At 50.4% G+C, this 17,500-nt stretch overlaps 1 protein-coding gene across 4 annotated transcripts in view; it reads right to left on the reverse strand.

Moving 5' to 3' along the window:
* TTC21A (tetratricopeptide repeat domain 21A) overlaps positions 1 to 17,500 on the reverse strand; it is a 33,326-nt gene that overhangs the window by 11,144 nt on the left and 4,682 nt on the right. For 3 of the 4 annotated variants that reach the window (XM_078073415.1, XM_078073411.1, XM_078073405.1), the window contains exons 5-15: positions 17,079 to 17,201; positions 15,392 to 15,549; positions 12,559 to 12,643; positions 11,121 to 11,219; positions 9,930 to 10,122; positions 9,325 to 9,408; positions 7,470 to 7,567; positions 7,108 to 7,308; positions 6,287 to 6,416; positions 4,234 to 4,391; positions 3,789 to 4,004 (exon numbers count right to left, since the gene is read on the reverse strand). In XM_078073415.1, the coding sequence (XP_077929541.1) occupies positions 3,789 to 4,004; positions 4,234 to 4,391; positions 6,287 to 6,416; positions 7,108 to 7,308; positions 7,470 to 7,567; positions 9,325 to 9,408; positions 9,930 to 10,122; positions 11,121 to 11,219; positions 12,559 to 12,643; positions 15,392 to 15,549; positions 17,079 to 17,201 (1,545 nt within the window). The remainder of the gene's footprint in view (positions 1 to 3,788; positions 4,005 to 4,233; positions 4,392 to 6,286; positions 6,417 to 7,107; positions 7,309 to 7,469; positions 7,568 to 9,324; positions 9,409 to 9,929; positions 10,123 to 11,120; positions 11,220 to 12,558; positions 12,644 to 15,391; positions 15,550 to 17,078; positions 17,202 to 17,500) is intronic. The other variant, XM_036076833.2, reaches the window with a different exon arrangement.

Below are 17,500 nucleotides of genomic sequence, written 5' to 3' on the forward strand. Positions count from 1 at the left end.
ATATGCTGCTGTGTTTGACTTCATTCCTGCCTTTACGTGTGGTCTGCTTTCTTTTCTTCTTAACTCTTGATAAAAGTGGTGAAAATCGTCTCTTTTAAATTCTACTAAGAGTCATCTTTCTGGGGCGCCTGGGGTGGCTCAGTCGTTAAGCGTCTGCCTTCAGCTCAGGTCATGATCCCAGGGTCCTGGGATCGAGCCCTGTATCGGGCTCCCTGCTCGGTGGGAAGCCTGCTTCTCCCTCTCCCACTCCCCCTGCTTGTGTTCCCTCTCTCGCTGTGTCTCTTTCTGTCAAATAGATAAATAAAATCTTTAAAAAAAAAAGTCATCTTTCTATCAAGACACATTTTCTGTAAACTTTTTGTTTCACACTCTATAAAGATGGAAAAAACTAGCATGCTTACAGTAACCCCACCTCCCCTTCCCATCCTCCTCCCTGAATTTTTTATGGGATACTATTGTTATTTTGACTTTAATAACTTTTATTTCAAGAACTTAGCAATTATGCTGGCTTTGAGTTGAAATGACCATATTTCAATGTAATTATATTTAGATTTATTTAGATTAGTTCTATGTGTCCTTTTACAGCTCAAATTTTTTCCCCACTTATAAAAAACTTCATTTTCAGGGCGCCTGGGTGGCTCAGTTGTTAAGCGTCTGCCTTCGGCTCAGGTCATGATCTCAGGGTCCTGGGATCTAGCCCCGTATTGGGCTCCCTGCTCGGTGGGGAGCCTGCTTCTCCCTCTTCTACTCCCCGGCTTGTGTTCCCTCTCTCGCTGTCTCTCTCTCTCTGTCAAATAAATAAATAAAATCTTAAAAAAAATTAAGTATTTAAAAAAAAAACCCTTCATTTTCTTTTGTGTTTTTAGTTGTCTGGATTACATAGACAAGTAGATTTTTCAAAAAGGTTTAATTAACACCATAATTCTGGAGTTATTCGAATTTTTAGAGTATCCTTTATTGCTTTCATACATGAAAGCTATCCTGGGGGGACTCCCTCCCCCCTCAACATTTTATAAATATTGTTCTGTTGTCTTCCTGAATTTATTTTTTATTTTATTTTATTTTTTTTTTAAAGGTTCTATTTATTTGACAGAGAGAAAGACAGGCAGAGAGGGAACACAAGCAGGGGGAGTGGGACAGGGAGAAGCAGGCTTCCTGCGGAGCAGGGAGCCTGATGTGGGGCTCGATCCCAGGACTCTGGGATCATGACCTGAGCCGAAGGCAGACGCTTAACGACTGAGCCACCCAGGTGCCCCTGTCTTCCTGAATTTAGTATTGTTGAGTAAAAGTCTGAGGCCAAGTTGATTTTTTTTTTTTCTCACAGTGGGTAATATGCTCCCTACCCAGATGCTTGTCAGAACCTTCAATGACATTGTGAATCCTTGATTCTTGTAAATTCATTAGGACATTACTATTAGGATATTTCTTGGTCTTAATATTGTACTGCTATTTCTCCAGCACAGAGTGCCTTTCCGGGTCACTGTATTGTGTCTCCCCTAAAGGAATCATTCTGGTCCATCTCTGACGTGTCCCGGGTTCCGTTTCTTCTCGCTTCTGCAGGAACGTTGATTTTGCGTTTGCTGGCTATCTGCTGTCTCTCTCTTATCCATCATCCTCTCAAATCACTTCAGTGATTTTTCTCAACCCTTTCCTCCATCAGAGAGCCTCAGCAAGGGTTCAGCCACTTTCTGTTTTTTCTCGTGGGACTAACGGATCACTGCTTCCTGTGCTTACTGTCTAATTCTGCTAGCTGAACCCCTCTGTGGACCTCTGGTGCTCTGCTTTGAGCTGGTTTTTACAAGAGTTCATGTTCTTTTTATTTTCACTGAGTGCAGAAAAGTTTTTGTTTTTTTAAAATATTTCTTCTAGGGATGCCTGGGTGGCTCAGTTGTTAAGCGTCTGCCTTCGGCTCAGGTCATGATCCCAGGGTCCTGGGACCGAGCCCCACATCAGGCTCCCTGCTCCGTGGGAAGCCTGCTTCTCCCTCTCCCACTCCCCCTGCTTGTGTTCCTGCTCTAGCTATCTCTCTCTGTCTAATAAATAAATAAAATCTTTAAAAAAAAAGACAACCAAATAAATAAATAAATAAATAAATAAATAAATAAATATTTCTTTTATTTTGTATAATACTCTTTCTCCCAAAGTGTAACCCTCACTTGTCTTTGGCTTGTGATTTTGTTTCCTCTCTCCTCTTTCCTCCCTCTGTCCTTTTCTCTCTTTCCTGCCTTCCTTCATTCCCTCCCATCCTTCCTTCCCTCCTTCCTACCTTTCCTCCCTTCTTCCCTCCTCCCTTCCTTCTTTCCTCTCTCCCTCGCCTCCTTCCTTCCCTATAACCACCATTTTGGACCCCATCTGATCACTGCTCATTCTCAAATGAGATTTTCATTCCCTTTTCTCAGGAACGGGGCTGGGGAGGGAGAGGGCCTAGCACAGCTGCCCTAGAAAGCACATTTCCTCTGAGCTTTCTGTGGGTCCTCCCTTTTGGGGTAGACTTTGTGAGAAGCTGGGGGGTCAGGATGGAACCCCTGGCTCACAGGGAAGGCCTCAGTTTGCAGATCTGTCATCCTAGCAAAGCCAGCTGCGGAACTGATTTTCTGGTCATTTCCCTCCTTCCTTTCCTCTGGCCCATGTCTCCTAGAAAGGAGTCCGGACAGAGAGAAGCAAGGACGCATTTTAGCAGAGAGTTCTTGCCCAGTGGTCCTCCCCTTCCAAAAGCGGAATGCCCCTGCTTTTCCTGGTTTGACCACGTCTCCAGAAAGTTTCAAGCAAATGCTGGAAACTCAGGTCCCACTGATGGCACCCTGCTTTCTCTCTCCCCCACGGACGGTAAGTTCTGAAAGGACAGGGACTTTGCGGGCTGCTCTCCTCTATCCCCAGCCCTCACATGGCGCCTGGCGTATAGGTGGCCCTCAATCACTAGCTGAATAAATGACCGGCTTAATCAACTCTTCTGGGATGCGGCCCATCCCTGATTTTGTTATAGATGGAGATTCCTTCCCCACTTTTAAGTCTTGTGTTCCTTTTGGCAGATTTAAAGGAGGAAAGTACAACCAACAGGCTTCTGCATCGCCATCTTTGCCCAGAAGGCAATTTTTAACTTTTAAGGAGAAAGGCCCTCACGGGCTGTTCCTTCTTGATGGCAGGATTTTCCCAGGAGGCCAGATGCCCCCGTACTGGTGGATCACAGAAATGGTCTTGAAGCTCTGCTGACAAACTGCTTCCAGATGAGCGGGTGGGTGAGTGAGGACAGCGGGGCCAAGGGAGCATGGGGAGCCAGCTCTCCCCCTCCCCGCCTCTGTGTTCTCCGCTGCTCCTTTACACCAGCATGGGATGCTCAGGTGCTCACTGCCTTTGCCTACCCAGCCCCTCCAAGGCCCCAGAGCTGCCTCGTACAGTTGAGCAAATTGTATACCACGAAACTCCAAGGGGACACAATTCATAAAGGTTGTGGTGGGATGATGACATCTACTGGAGCTCTACATCGCCCAGTCTGCATGACCACCTGCGGCTGCCCTCATGGGCCTCTGTGCTCTGCCTGCGTGGGATCCTCGTGGGGACAGTGAGGTAGGCAGGGGACAGATCGCGCAGGACTCAGTAGGGTTTGGACTTTATCTTGAGGGCAGTGGGAGCCTCTGAAGCCTTTAGGCAGGGGGAAGATGTGCTCCCAAATGAATAAAGGCTCAAATAGTAGCACAAATAAACATCAGCCAGAATCAAAGAGCCTGGGTTGATTACCCTGGACCTCCAAATGCCCCAGTCCCAAGGGAAGAGAGCATGCTATCTCTTACCAGCTCCCCATTCATCCGGAGGGCATCTGCCAGTTCCAGTAGGATGGACACCCGCTCGCTGGGCTGTACAGAGGGCCCACGGAACTTCTTGCCTTCTTCCATCTTCCGAGTTGGTAATTTTATGATCATTTTCAGTGTCCTTATGGCTTCTGGATAGTCCCCAGACTTGTTGAGGGCCCTGGCCTTGATGTAGTGGTAGAGGGGGTGGTCTCGGACCTAGAGGAGCACAGTGGGGCACGGGGCTCTGGCATGCCGCTGCGGCTACTCACAGCACCCAGCCTGGAGAAAGTGCCAGAAGCCCACTGAGCCTGCCCCTGCTTTTGGCCAGCAGAAGGGTCTGAAGGCTGCAGGGAGCTCCTGGGGCTACCCTCCCGGGGCAAATAGGGGCTGCAGCTGGGTGGGCCGTTGGGTGCTGAGTGGGCGGCTGGGCATAGAGGACCCCCACCTGGAAGTTGTGGCTGACGCCCAGCTCTAAGCAGTGAGAACACATGGCAAAATTGCCCTGTGCCAGGTAGATGTGGGACATGAGGAGGTGGGCATCCACGGAGGTGGGGTCCAGCTCCAGGCAGCGCTGCAGAGTGCTCTGGGCATTCTCTAACTCTCCTAGGAATGAGAAACAGGCCTCTACATCCAGGGGTCCCCGGTGACTTCCAGGGCCCAGTACGTAAAGGCAGAATGAAGTTTCTATGTCCAGTTGCCCGGAAATACCCAAGTTGCCATTTGACCTGGTTCTGTTCTGTTTCACTCAGAGGTCTTGTCTTAAAACCAGAACTACAGTTTGTGCCTTGACCCAGACAAAAGCCAGGAAACTCGAACCAGGGTGTGACCCCTCCTTTCTCTCTGTAACCCTCAGGGAGACGGCTAAGTCACATCACTGCTCTGTCTGGAAGCTCCGGGGAACACTTAAGTCTTGATTCCCACACCTCAGAGCAGAATGAATCCTAACAATAATGGCAACTATAATAGCCCCAACTTATGAAGCATCTGCTCTATGCCCAACACATGCAAAGCACCTTTAGAAAGGGTGGTTTAATATTTGCCCAGCCCTGCGAGATTGGCAGTATTATCTGTGTCTTTTAGCTGTAGGACTGGAACCCCGTGACAATAAGTCACTCAGCTTGCAAGGGACCAAGTCAGCATTGAAATCCAGGGCCACTGGCTCCTAAGGCTGAGCTCTGAATGCCCAGGCACTAGGGGGCTACAGGGTTTCCCTGCAGCCAGGCTGGCCCTCAGTGGGCAGCGGTGGCCGCCCAAGGGTGGGGTGCACTGAGCTGGTAGGAAGGTCCTCCGCCCTCTGCATCCAGGTCTCTCAACAGTTCCTGCTCAGGGTCCATAACCTAGCGAGTGGGGAGCACCTGCTTGTGGGTCCCAACTCCCTGCTCCTTCCTTGTGTGCTGCAGAAATGTGAAGATGTCACTATGGCAACCTAAGCAGCTGGAGACCTGGCCTTGGCCTGAAACCTGCTTGTTGGCAGCTGCAGCACCCCTGGGGGCATGCTCCTGCCTTTGCCTCGTACCCAGGAGCCCCTGAAACTGTGGGTAAGCCTGGAACCCACATACACTGGGGGGCTGGAGGATGAAGACGGCGGAGCCCTCTGCACAGTGTGACCCACAAGGCCGTGCCAGAGGCCAGACACATGCCTTGGCATTTGGGATCCTTCGGAAGCCCCCAGCACACCAGAGATGAGCCTATCTTCCAGGCAGACGCGGGGTGCAAGACAGCGGGGTGCGGGAGAGTACTCAGGACAATAAGGCTCCCGTGGAGGCTTCTCCCCTCCCCCACCCCCTCTCTCCAGGGCCTGGGCCTTGAGATGGAAAGAGCTGGAAGGGTATCACTCTGGCCACCCTGAGGCTCTGAAAGCCTAATACTACAGGGTCTCACCTCCCCATGAGGCCCTCCGGACCACCTTGAAAAAACTGCAACCCTGCCACCCCCTCCCCTCCCCTGCTTTACTTTTCTCCATGGCATTACTGTGTCCTAACAACCAGGTGCGCTTAGTTGTTATGTTTATTGTCTATTTCCCCTTACTAGAATGCAAACCTCCTGAGGGAGTTTCTGTGTATTTTGAGGACTCGCGGAGCCCAGTGTTGGCGTGGCCCCGGTGTAATAATGGAAGTTCAGGGACTATTACCTGGCGCAGAGCACGGAAGCAACCAGCAGCAGGCCGGGTGGGAGAGACCCCTGCTGGCCACGGAAGTCAGGCGGGTTTCAGGGGAGTGGAGGCCAGAGATTCGGGCAAGCCTGGGTGAGGGTGTGTGTGTGTGTGTGTGTGTGTGTTTGTGTGTGTGTGAGAGAGAGAGAGATTCAGGCAGGCCTGGTGAGGGTGTGTGTGTGTGTGTGTGTGTGTGAGAGAGAGATTCGGGCAGGCCTGGTGAGGGGGTGTGTGTGTGTGTGTGTGTGTGTGTGTGTGTGTAACACCCCAGGCCGGGGGCCTGTGGGCGCTCACCCGGGGCAGTGTCTGAACAGATGAGCAGATGTGGGGGGACCCTTGGGCTCACCTGAGAGGTACTTGACCTGAGCCATCACATACAGAGGGTCGATCAGAGCTGGTGCTGCTTTGACTACAGGATTCAGGATCATGGCGACTTGTTTAAGGAGTGGAGACACCATCTGGCCTGGTGACCGGGGCTGGAGGAACACAGGGCCTGGCTGTATGGTTTGCCCCATGCCAGACAGACTCCCAAAGCTCTCAGAAAACCCTGTTTCAGTGCAGGAATTTTACTTCATTCCACATGTTTATTATCCACTCTGTGCCATCGAGGACTAGAGCATAAGCTCCGGAGAGCGGGGACTTGGTTTTCGCTATTGTGTCCCCAGTACCTAACCTGGTGTCTGGCACATGGTTAGCGCAATTGATAAATATTTGTGGGACGACTCATTACATGGCACTGGGGGACAGGATCCTTGCCCACACGGAATCTTGGCTGGCCAGGGAAACAGGCAAACAAGTAAAGGCTAACAGACTTCTTAGAAGACTTCTGGAAAAAAGGAACCTGGTTATTCTAGGATAAAGGCAGGGGCACAGGCTAGTGCCCTGCTCCTCCACGTGTGGTCTGTGGACCAGCAACTCGAGCGAGCATCATCTGGGAGCTTGTTCCAGAGGCTGGCTCTCTCCCCCCAGCTCCCCCCCCCGCCAAAATCAGAATCTGCCCTGGAACAACTTTCAGGTGATTCGCATGCTACACATGCAAATTTGAAGGAGAAGGGGTTCCCTAACTGCAGGGGCACAGAGCTGCCTGGTGGCCAGCCAGGTGAGGTCCCTGCCTCTGTCCAGACCTCTGCTCCAGACCCCCGCCATGAGGATAGGACTTCTACTAACCTGCTTGGGGCAGAAGAACAAGTACTCCTTGGCGATGCAGACCAGGAAGAGGGGGTCCAGTTTTTCCAAGTACTCGGAGCCCAGGGGGAGGCCCTGCATACTGGAGAAGTGTAGCTCTGCAGCCTCCTTCAGGAGGGCAGTGGCTTCCTGCTCCCCCGTGTGCTTCCGGGATGCCAGAAGGGCCTGGAGGAAAACCAGCACCTGTGGGAGGCAGGTCCGGGTCTTTGGCACCAATGCCAGCCGGGCAGTGGGTAGGCGGGGGTGAAGCAGGAGTCCAGGCCGCATGGGCTGCTGGATACTGGAAACTGGGTGGGGGGGGGCACGGAATCCTGGAGCAACCCATATCCCCAGAGAGCTCTGACCTCAGACTTTCCGAGGGACTGCTGCACCTCCTTCAGGAATTCCAGCTGGTGCTCAGCCTCCTCCAGGTGGCCGTCCAGGATCTGGCACCAGATGATCCCTGGGCCCGGGATAGAGCGAGCATGAGCAGCCGGCTCTGACGCGGAGCCAGCAGGCCAGCAGGCCAAGGAGCACAGATGAGACAGCGGAAGGAAGGGTGATCCATGCTCGGGGTAAGGAATTCAAAGCATGAGGCAATATGGAAAAACGTCCCTAGCTCACGCTCCAGCTTGAAGCAGGTCTCTCTCCAGAGGTAACCGCCCTTAACAGTTTGCGGTATAGTCAACCATCTTTCTAGCAATGTGTATGCATCTTCATGAGATGCTTTAGTTTATACACACCCACCCCGTTCTCTTTAATGACAACATAATATGCCACTGTGGATGCGACATTGTATTTGTGGCCCCATTGAAGCACACCTCATCTAACATTTAGTTTGCTTTTGATGCTTAATGTTGCATGGCCACAGTGAACATATTTCCGTGTTCTAATTCCTGAAGTTGAGCTGATGGGTCAAAGGGCATGTATATCTAAAATGTTGACAGATAAGGCTGACTTGTCCTCCAAAGACATTTCAATTAATATTACAGCCAAGAACTTGAAAGTGGCCTTTCCCCACAACCTTGCAGACATGCTTTACTCTTTGCCAGTCTAAAAAGTGAATAGTAACTCATTTGAATTTACTTTTTTTTTTTTTATTGCCAGGGAAAAGGAACATTTTTTTTTTTCATATATTGAATGGCCTTTTTCTTTTCTACTATGAATCTCCCGTACATAGCTTTAGCCTGTTTTTCTTTTAGGGTTGTTTTCTTTTTATATATTAAGATGATTAATCCTTTGTAGCAAACATTTTCCATTAGTTTGTCATTTACCTCTTAAGTATTTTTCAGTGTCTTTTGCCATCCATTAGTTTTAAATTCTTACATAGTCAAATCGGTAAGATATTTTCCCTTCCATCCTCTGAGTTTCCCCCAGGGAAGCCAAGTCCGATTGAGTTTTTATGTTTAAATATTTAATTCATCTGCAGTTTATTTTTTATTTTTTAACTAATCTTTACCCTCCTCCCCCCAATGTGGGGCTCAAACTCACAACCTCAAGATCCAGAGTCACGTGCTCTACCAACTGAGCCGATAAACTGGAGTTTATTTTTGAGTATGGTGTGATATGGGAACTTCCCTTTACTTTTTTCATAGCCAGACGTCCAGCCATGAGTTATTGAAACCTACCACCATATTGGTTTGAAATGTCATCTTATTCGTAAGATCTGTTTCTGTGCCATTTATCTGCCTCATTATTCCAGCGTTGGCCTCAAGCTGACTTAACTACTGTTGCCTCCTAATGTGTTTTGGATTTGGGCAGACAAATCCATCTGTTATTACTATTCCTCCTTTATAGATATTTCCTGGTCATTTTGGTGTATTTATTCCTGATTGTCTTCCTAATCACCACCTTGGCTTTCACTCCTATCCATCCCACCATTTGGCTCATCAATGGAATTTTGTACTTTGCAATCGTATTTTTAATTTTCAGTAACTTTTTTGTTCCCTATAACCTTTCTCACAGTAGCCTGTTCTTTACTTATTGACTGATGTTATAGCCTCTGCAAACACCGGAGGTGTATTAGTAGGGGAGGGGAAGTCTTGTCTGTATCCGGCTTTAACTTCGCTCCTCAGAGGGCTCTCCCCTCTTTCAGACTGTTAGCAGATTTACAAATGGACTAGACTGATGAGTATTAGCAGCTGAGGCACATTTCCCAAACTGTTAAGGTCACTGATTTTTCCGAGACAGGTCAGATGAGAGGGTGACTCCAGCACACACCTGACAGGGCTCGCCCGGGCTGGCATGTGGGATGGCCATTCAGGCCGGTGGACTTCCTTTCCGGCTGACTGGCTGGGGTCTCCCCTGAATGAAGAAGTGGGGAAGGACTGAGCCAGGTGGGGGAATGTCAGGGGATGTGGCCTGTGTGGGGAGCAGCAAGTCTTTTTGTCCTTCATGTCTCTGGTGGTGCTGGGAAGCATCAGGGGCTCTGTTCCGCTCTCTCCTGCCCCACCCCCCTTAATTGCCTCCTTGATTGCATTCTCGCCGACTGCCCCATGGCCTGTTTTGCTCCCAGCCTCCAGTGACCCTGAGCTTGCTTTTTTGTTTTTGTTTTTTTTTTAATTTCTGTTTTTCCTGGAGCTCTCTGGGGGAAAAATCGGTCTACTCATTTCTTTAGCTGCCCCATCTCTGCCTCTGTTGGAGCATGGGTTTCCGTTTCTATGTCATGGAAAGGCGCCCCATCATACAATGTATGCCCAAACTCACACACCCTCTAGGGAGAATGCTTCCCAGCGCCTCTCTTCTGGATCCACGGAGGCTACCCTGCTACCTGCCTTCCCACGCCCCCCACCGCGCCCCCCCCACCCTGCCCAACCTGCATAGACCTGTCAAGGCAGCCACACTGCTCTCGTCCAATTTCATGGCCTCCGAGTACCACAGAGATGCCTCCCTCACTTGGTCCTGCAGGATGAAGAGATAGCCCAGCTCTGTGGCCACACGGGCATAGGAGGGTGTGGCCATGAATGTGCACTCGATGAAGCTGCACACTAGCTGTAGAATCGCCTGGTGCCTCCCACACTGCAAGGAACGGACACATGGGAACAGGGAAACCAGTCAGTCCAGCCTGTCGGAACAAGGCCACGTCAGAATCGGGGGACGCTTCGGCAGGCCTGCTGGGGGCTGCTCAGGAGAGCCTAAGGGCTGCCTGCGACCCACAGATGGGTCTGTGCAGTCACCCAGCTTCCAAAGACCCTCACCCTGGCCACATCTGTGGAACCTGCCTCCAGGCACAGGGCCCTCCAAAGGGCCCATCTCCTGTCTGGCCACAATAATTGGTCCAAGTCACCAAGAAGTTTTTCAAAAACTGAGGCTGGGTCAGAGAGGCTCTTTTGTGCCCCGTTGACGGGAAGTGGCTCTGAAGACTGTGAGCAGCCATGTTCCCTGCCAGATGTGCAGAATGAGCAGAGAGCATCAGACACAGATCTGTGTCTCTGCGGGAGAGATGGTGTCCCCATGGCATTTGACCCCATGGGCTGGTTCCCAAGGCCCTAGAGCTACCCCGGTTTTTGCAGCAATTCCTTCTGGTAAATGTTGCTTTGGGGCTGAAGGGTCTGATAGAGACAGATTGTTTGGCAACCTGGTCCATTTGCACCTGGTCTGCTCAGAGAGGTACAGGCAGGCCCGCCTTTCCAGGTCACTTCCACAGAGAGAATATGGCAGTCGGGCGCCCCTGCACCCCGAGCCACGGCCGGGCACGGCTCTGCTGTGTAACAGCCATAATACTGCCCTCTTCCCCCAAATGAGGGACCTCCTACTCTAAAAGCACTTCCAGCCTCAATCGTGCTGATCTTTACAGTGTGTCTGAGCAGCGTTTGGGCCCAGATACAGAGCCTACACGATACAGTTATCAGCCAGAGGCAGGTAGGGGCCCTGGGTATGGGCCACCAGCCCGAGAGGCCAAGTTTGAGCCAGAGAGGGGAGGACAGGGTAGCCAGGCAGCTTCCAGGGGGCCATAGCGCTCCCCTTAGGAACACAGCAAGAAGCACGATTCAGAAACCTGGAAAGGACCTTCTTACCAGCCTGCTAATCACAAGAATTTTTTTAAGATGGAGGCTTGGATTTTGAGGCTCTCTTGTCTCCAGTGCCTTAATCAGATTTCTAACATGACTGGCAGCCTGTGGGGGACAAAACAGACAAGGTCAAAGGTAATATATAAAATGGGAGTTGGGCAGAGGTTTCAACCCCAGCATTCCCTGGGAGATCTTAAAATACCCACGCCCAGGAGCCAGCCCCAGAGATTCAGATTCAGCTGGACTGGGTTGGGCCTGTAGGTGGAGCTTTCGGGAGCATTGCCCAGCCAAGAGCTGGCACTGCCCCTTTGTTCATGGATTTGTGAAGAGAAGTTGCCCTTTCAGGCCCCCTCCAGCCCCGCCCCCGCCAGAGCCAGTTGTCACAGTGCCTACAGAGCAGCCCGCCAGGCCGTGGGCTGGCTCAAGAGCCAGGGGAAACCCTGGATGGGGCAGGACTACTCTGCTCAGTAGATGCAAGCAATGTTAGCACTGAGCAGCCAGGCCTGGGGACAGGGGCAAATCCCAGGGGTTGAGGTGGGGGGGGGGGGAAGGAGGGCCATTAATGCTAACTCTGCCCCTGGGATTAACCCTCAGGCCAGGCCCCAGGAAGGACTGCCCAGGGCTTTGGGGATGCCCGGAGCTGAGGACAGGCACATTCTCCTCCTGTTCCTACCCAGAGAGGGCGCTGGGGCCCTTGTTGAGGGTTCCTCCCAAATATGGACTGTACCCTCCATCTCACCCCACCCCACAAAACCCAGAGTCTCAGAGCTGGGCAGAAGGAACCAGAAGCTTCCTCTTCCCATCATGAGATGCTAACAGACTCCTGATTTGTCACTCTTTACACAGGCAATGCTTTTATTCAAAAGGCAATGTTGTGGCTGGAGACACACACTCTTCTTGAAAATTAAAACCTGTCCGGGCACTAAGGTTTTCATGAAGATTCCAGATGTGTCTGGCTGTGTTTGAAGACTGTTTTGGGTTTCTCTGGAAAACTACAGGGCTTAGGAGCAAGCCTGGGGCTAGGTTCTACCTGGCCAATACCTGAGCGGTTTCAGCTACTCCTTAAAAAATGGCATTTCCCGAAATCAGGCACTGTTCCAAGTTCTCCCACATGTCATCCCACGTAGTCCTCTTACCAACCTCACAAAGTGATTGGAGGTATCTCCAGTTTACGAATGAGGGGCCCGGGGCTTCTCCAGGTGAACCTGCCCAGCCTCACACAGGTAACACGGGGCAGAACCAGAATCAACCTCACTGCCCGCCCAAAGAGCAAACCAGAGCAGATCTCCTGACCTCCTTATAGGGAGTACAAGGTGAGGGAGAAGGGAGGGAGCTGAGATCCAGGGAGCACCCTCCGAGGCCCTGGGGATGGGGGTGCTAAGAGTGCTTCTGCCCAGGCTGTGCTTGTTTCAAGGCCCAACTCCTGAGTCTTGAAAGAACTTACTGTGGTCATGTTGCCTTCTCTTGCAAGCTCATGCACAGCTAGGATTTGGCAGGCATCGATATTATATTCATCTTTTTCTAGGATTCTGAAATAGGAAGAGGAGTCACATGAATTGAGAGTATTCATAGGCCAGGGTAGAATGGTGCAGCAGCCACTCCTGATTGTCTGGAAATATCCAGTCTCCCTTTCTCCTTTTAATTATGGAACTCCCTTATTTGGCTGGACTCATGGCTACCCAGAATAAAGACTACATCTCCCAGCATTCCCCTGCAGCTTAGGTGTGGCCCTGTGACTAAGTTCTGGCCAATAGGATGTGAGTGCAAGTGCCCCAGGTGACATCTAGCTGTATTCTTACAGCCCACCTTCTCTTTCTTCTCTTTCCTCCTTCCTGCTGGCTGAAACGTGGACCATGTGAGCCACATCCTAGGAATGGTAGAGCAGCAAGACAGAAGGAGCCTTGGACCCTACAGAGTTAAGCTGCTGTTCCAGTCCTGGACAACCACCCAGACTTTTACCTGAGAGAGGAATGTCATTTAAGTCATGTGTCTGGGGTGATTTGTGACAGAAGCCTATTCATATTCCAACTATCACAGACATGATCATGGTACTGTCCATGGTCCCACAGTCCCAGGGTGGTGGAGAGATGCTTGGGGGGGTCATCTGCGGCTGTATGATAGAAAGGGAAGCTTGTTTTCCATCATGTGTCATTGTGAAGACACAGTTTCCAGTCATACATACTATGGGGTTTTCAATATTCTGTTTCTTTATAGGAAACTTCCTATTTTTCAGCCTGGTCAGGGATGGCCTTGTGCTTCATAGAGGGTTACTCTAATTAACACCCAAAATTCCAATAGGATCGACGAGGCAGTCAACATTCAAACGGTTCTAACACTTTATGGTGATTCTGAAAGTATTGGGCACCAAATACATTTGGAAATTAAAAAAAAAAAAAACTTTAAAATAACTTATGGACTAAAGAAGAATCAGAATGGATATTAGAAAATTCTTAGAACCAAATGATACTGAAAATATCACATCCAAATGTGTAGATACTGCTAAAATGGTACCTTGAGGAACATGCACAGACTTAAATGCTTATACTCTAAAAGAAAGTTGAGAATGGATGAGCCAGGCATCTGACTCAAAGAGTTAGAAAACCAGAGCAGAACAGCCCCATAGGAAGGAGTTGGCAGGAAATCATAAAGAGCAGACATTAATGAAACAGAAAACAGAGATGTGATAGACACCAAAACTCAAAGCTGGGTCTTTAAAAAGACTAATAAAAGAAACAAATTAATGTTGACAAAGAAAAATAAGAGGGAATGGAAAAATAAATAATATTAGGGATGGAAAGAGAAACACACCTAGAGGGGGCAGAGATATTAAAAACAATGGGGGCGGGGTGCCTGGCTGGCTCAGTCCATAGAGCACGCGACTCCTGATCTCTGGGTTGTGAGTTCAAGCCCCACGCTGGGCGTAGAGATTGCTTAAATAAGTAAATAAATAAAATAAACAAACTTTAAAAAAACATTTAAAATTTTTTTTAAAAATACAAAACAATGGGGGAGTTCTGGGAACACCACTAGCTGGGGAACACCCCCACGAGGGCAGGCGTTGGGTGTGGGACTCAGCCCGTTGGCACTAAACACTATTCCTCTCGGGTAGGGTAGCAGGGCCTTGGGCGAGGGAGACTGCGCACACCATGGTTGTGGCCTTCAGCCAGGTGCTCCCAGGATCCCACTGGCTGAAGGCCAAGCCTCCAAAGCAAGCTCTTGACCCAGCTCCTGCTGAGGACACTGGCCAGGTGTCAACTGTGGGACAGAGAAGCCGAGGGCCACAGAGGCGCTGCACGAGGGGGCCCCTGTGGGTTGAGCAGGCCCGAATCGCGTTCATTTGCTACCAGGAGCCTCTCTCTGGGACACAGATTCCAGGGCTGATCGTCAGAGGAATGACCATCCCTCCACAGGGAAGAAAGAGGTCTGCTTGTGTTTTGTTTTGGTTTTGAGCTGTGCTGTAGACTAGCACAATTTAGTAATGATTCATAGTGATCACTTGTGGTCACTCAGACAAAAAATAGTCTGTTAACTCTTTTTAGGAAGAAAATGAGTAGCATGCATTTTAGAATTACTTAATAAAAACAGTTCCAGTGTCAGAGTTTAAAGAGATAAGCTTCAGTTATCTAGAAAAGTCCATCCTCAGAAAACCTGGCATCAAACATCCCTCCCCCTCCAAGTCGTCTTTATTTCTATTGACAATGACAATACTCCAAAGTCACCTCAACTTGGTGTCTGGCTTCCACAAACCCCAGGAACTCCCCAGCTCTCACTGTCTAGCTGATGTGCCCAGCCTCAGCTAAAAGTCTTCTCCCAGTCACCAAGGACCTTGCCCCCTGAAGTTTTTATTACAGTGTATCATACCCATAGTTTAAAACAATTAAATAATGCAACAGTCCCTTTATGCTTCCCTACCCACCCCCCCATTCTTTAGAGGGAACTGCTTGTCGCCCTGTAACCTTGGTTGCTTTGGGCTCTTTGGGTCACTCCCTCCACCTGTCTCCTAAACAATGTGCTTATACCTCTAGATACGCCCATTTCTTTGTCCATCATAGGCCTCCTTGTCCCCCCGCCATATGATCGCATCACTATTCATACCTCCTCTGTTGACAATATTTACTTTTATGTCTTGTTCCATCAAATACATGATGTCTCCCATGTCCCAGCTTGTAAGATGCGAACACATGAGGACCCTTGGCTTTGCCAAAAAAAAAAAAAAAAAAAAAAAGGAAAGCAGCAGCATGCTGGTGCTGTGGTGTCGGCTGACCCCCGTCCCTCACCTGTGGCCTATTTCGACCGTCTGCTCCCAGTCCTGCTGAGCCAAGAATAGCCGCATCTTTAGGACCAGGGCAGGCAGGAAGCTCCCTGAGGTGACGGTGATCTGGTTCACCACCTCCAGCGCCCCCGTGTAGTTCTGCTGCAACATGAAGTAGGTTGCCTGTTGGAAGCCCAAGAGAAGAGCCTCCATCAGTGCCCAGGAAGGGAGGTTGGGCGGGGGGCGGGAGGGGTGGGTGTCAGGGTCTCTACCAGAACAGGAGCAGAGCCTGACACAGGGGCGCTGCAGGGCCCCTCAGCTGTGCCAGGGAATCCCTCCAAGTCCCGGGGGCAGGAGTCATCCCTCAGAGTCACAGATCAAAGTCCGCAGCAGGCTTGGCTTCCTGGACAGGCAAGGCAAGGGCTCCGGGGAGATAGGGGAGCCCTAGCAGGTGTGGGATATGGCAAGGCCACATGCGGGCCACCCTAGGGGGAGACCTGAAGGTGCTGGGCACTTTCCAGTTCCACAAATGGCCCACTCATTTGCCATTCAGTTCCTTGAAGCTTATCACTGACAACTGCTCACTGGGGCCCAGGGTTAGTTCGGGCTTGCAGGCAACACCCTTGATGGGGGGGCTGCGGCACTTTTTCTCTGTCAAGGCCTACTGGGCTGGGGTTCTGGCCTCTGCAGGCCAGTGGGAGCCACCAGGTTCTCCTGAGTGAGCTATGACCCAGGTGTTTGAGGGGCAGAGAGCAATGCTCCCCAAGGACTTGAAACTGGACTCTGAAAAGGATAGCTTATGTTAGACCTTCGATAACCCGCCCTCAAGAGACTTACTAAAAACAAGAGGAGGATTGTTCTAGATAAAGATTTATGCATACACGTGCTCACTGCAGCACTCATTTCTAAGTGTAAACTGGAAACAATCTCCATGTCCAAACAATAGGGGATTGGGTTGGCAAATTATATGAGGTCCATACAATAGGGGATTGGCTTGATGGAGCTGTTCAAAATGACATTGGCTTATGACAAAATCTTACAGGAAGAAAAGGAAACCGAATGATAAGATGCCTTATGATTACAATTAAATTAAATAACAACAACCCTATTTCCCTCCCTGTGGAGGGTGCTCAGTGCCCTTCTAAGGCACACCCTGAACTGCATGCATAGAAAAAAGACTGGAAAACACTAAGGCCCTAAAACGTCCACATGAGTTGTTTGGAGGGGGAGCATGAAGGACATCATTTTAATTCGTCTTTTGACTTTTTTAGCCTTCTGTTTTTTTAATGAGTACATACTCATTTTCTAATAAGATATATACTAAGAGAAGAGAATAAGAGGGCTAGCTTTTCCTTCATACATTGATCCAGTGGGGATCACATAAGAAAAAAGGAACTTAATTTAAATTGAGATCAGACAACACAAACCACGTATCTCCTTTCTCTTATGGCCAACTGAACTTAACAGGTGAGAAGAGAAAGCGTGACAGAAAGATGTGGAGAAAAAAGGACAGACCCTGAGAAGACCCCATGCAGAACGAGACAGGGACTCACACTGAGCAGGCAGGATGGTGAGAGCCGAGCCTGGGCTGCTGTGTGACCCTGACCCTCTCTGGGTCCCCGCCCCTCATCGGCCAGGTGAGGGCCCAGAGACAGAGGGTCCCTGGCTCCAATGGCCCAGGCAGGGATCCTTCCCCTCCCCCCACTGCCCACCTTTCCCATCAGCCCCAGCACATCTTTGCTGTCCTGCAGTCCTTGTTCCAGGTACTTGATGGATTTCTTCACCGTATAGGGCTTGTCTGAGGTGAGGTCCACCCAGCCTCGGAGCACATAGCTCTGGGATCAGAACAAGACAGAAGATGAAGTCCTTGGTCTTGCAGAGCCTTGGCCCAGGCTGCCCTCCCACCTTGTGTCCCACCCCTGTCACTCTGCACCCCGAGGCCCCACCAGGCGCACCTACTTGCAGACCCCAGGGCAGCCCTGCTCCCTCCCACTGCCAGGACTTGGCTCTGCTTGCTTCTGTGCCCACACAGCACTCCCAACCAAACCCCTTCCCCTGATTAACTCCCTCGAGTCTCGTCTCTCAAACTCAGCCTAGGGGGACCCTCCTGTGGGAGGCCTTCCAAGACCTTCCA

Source organism: Halichoerus grypus, chromosome 1, assembly GCF_964656455.1.
Source record: "Halichoerus grypus chromosome 1, mHalGry1.hap1.1, whole genome shotgun sequence".
NCBI classification, from domain to species: Eukaryota; Metazoa; Chordata; class Mammalia; order Carnivora; family Phocidae; genus Halichoerus; species Halichoerus grypus.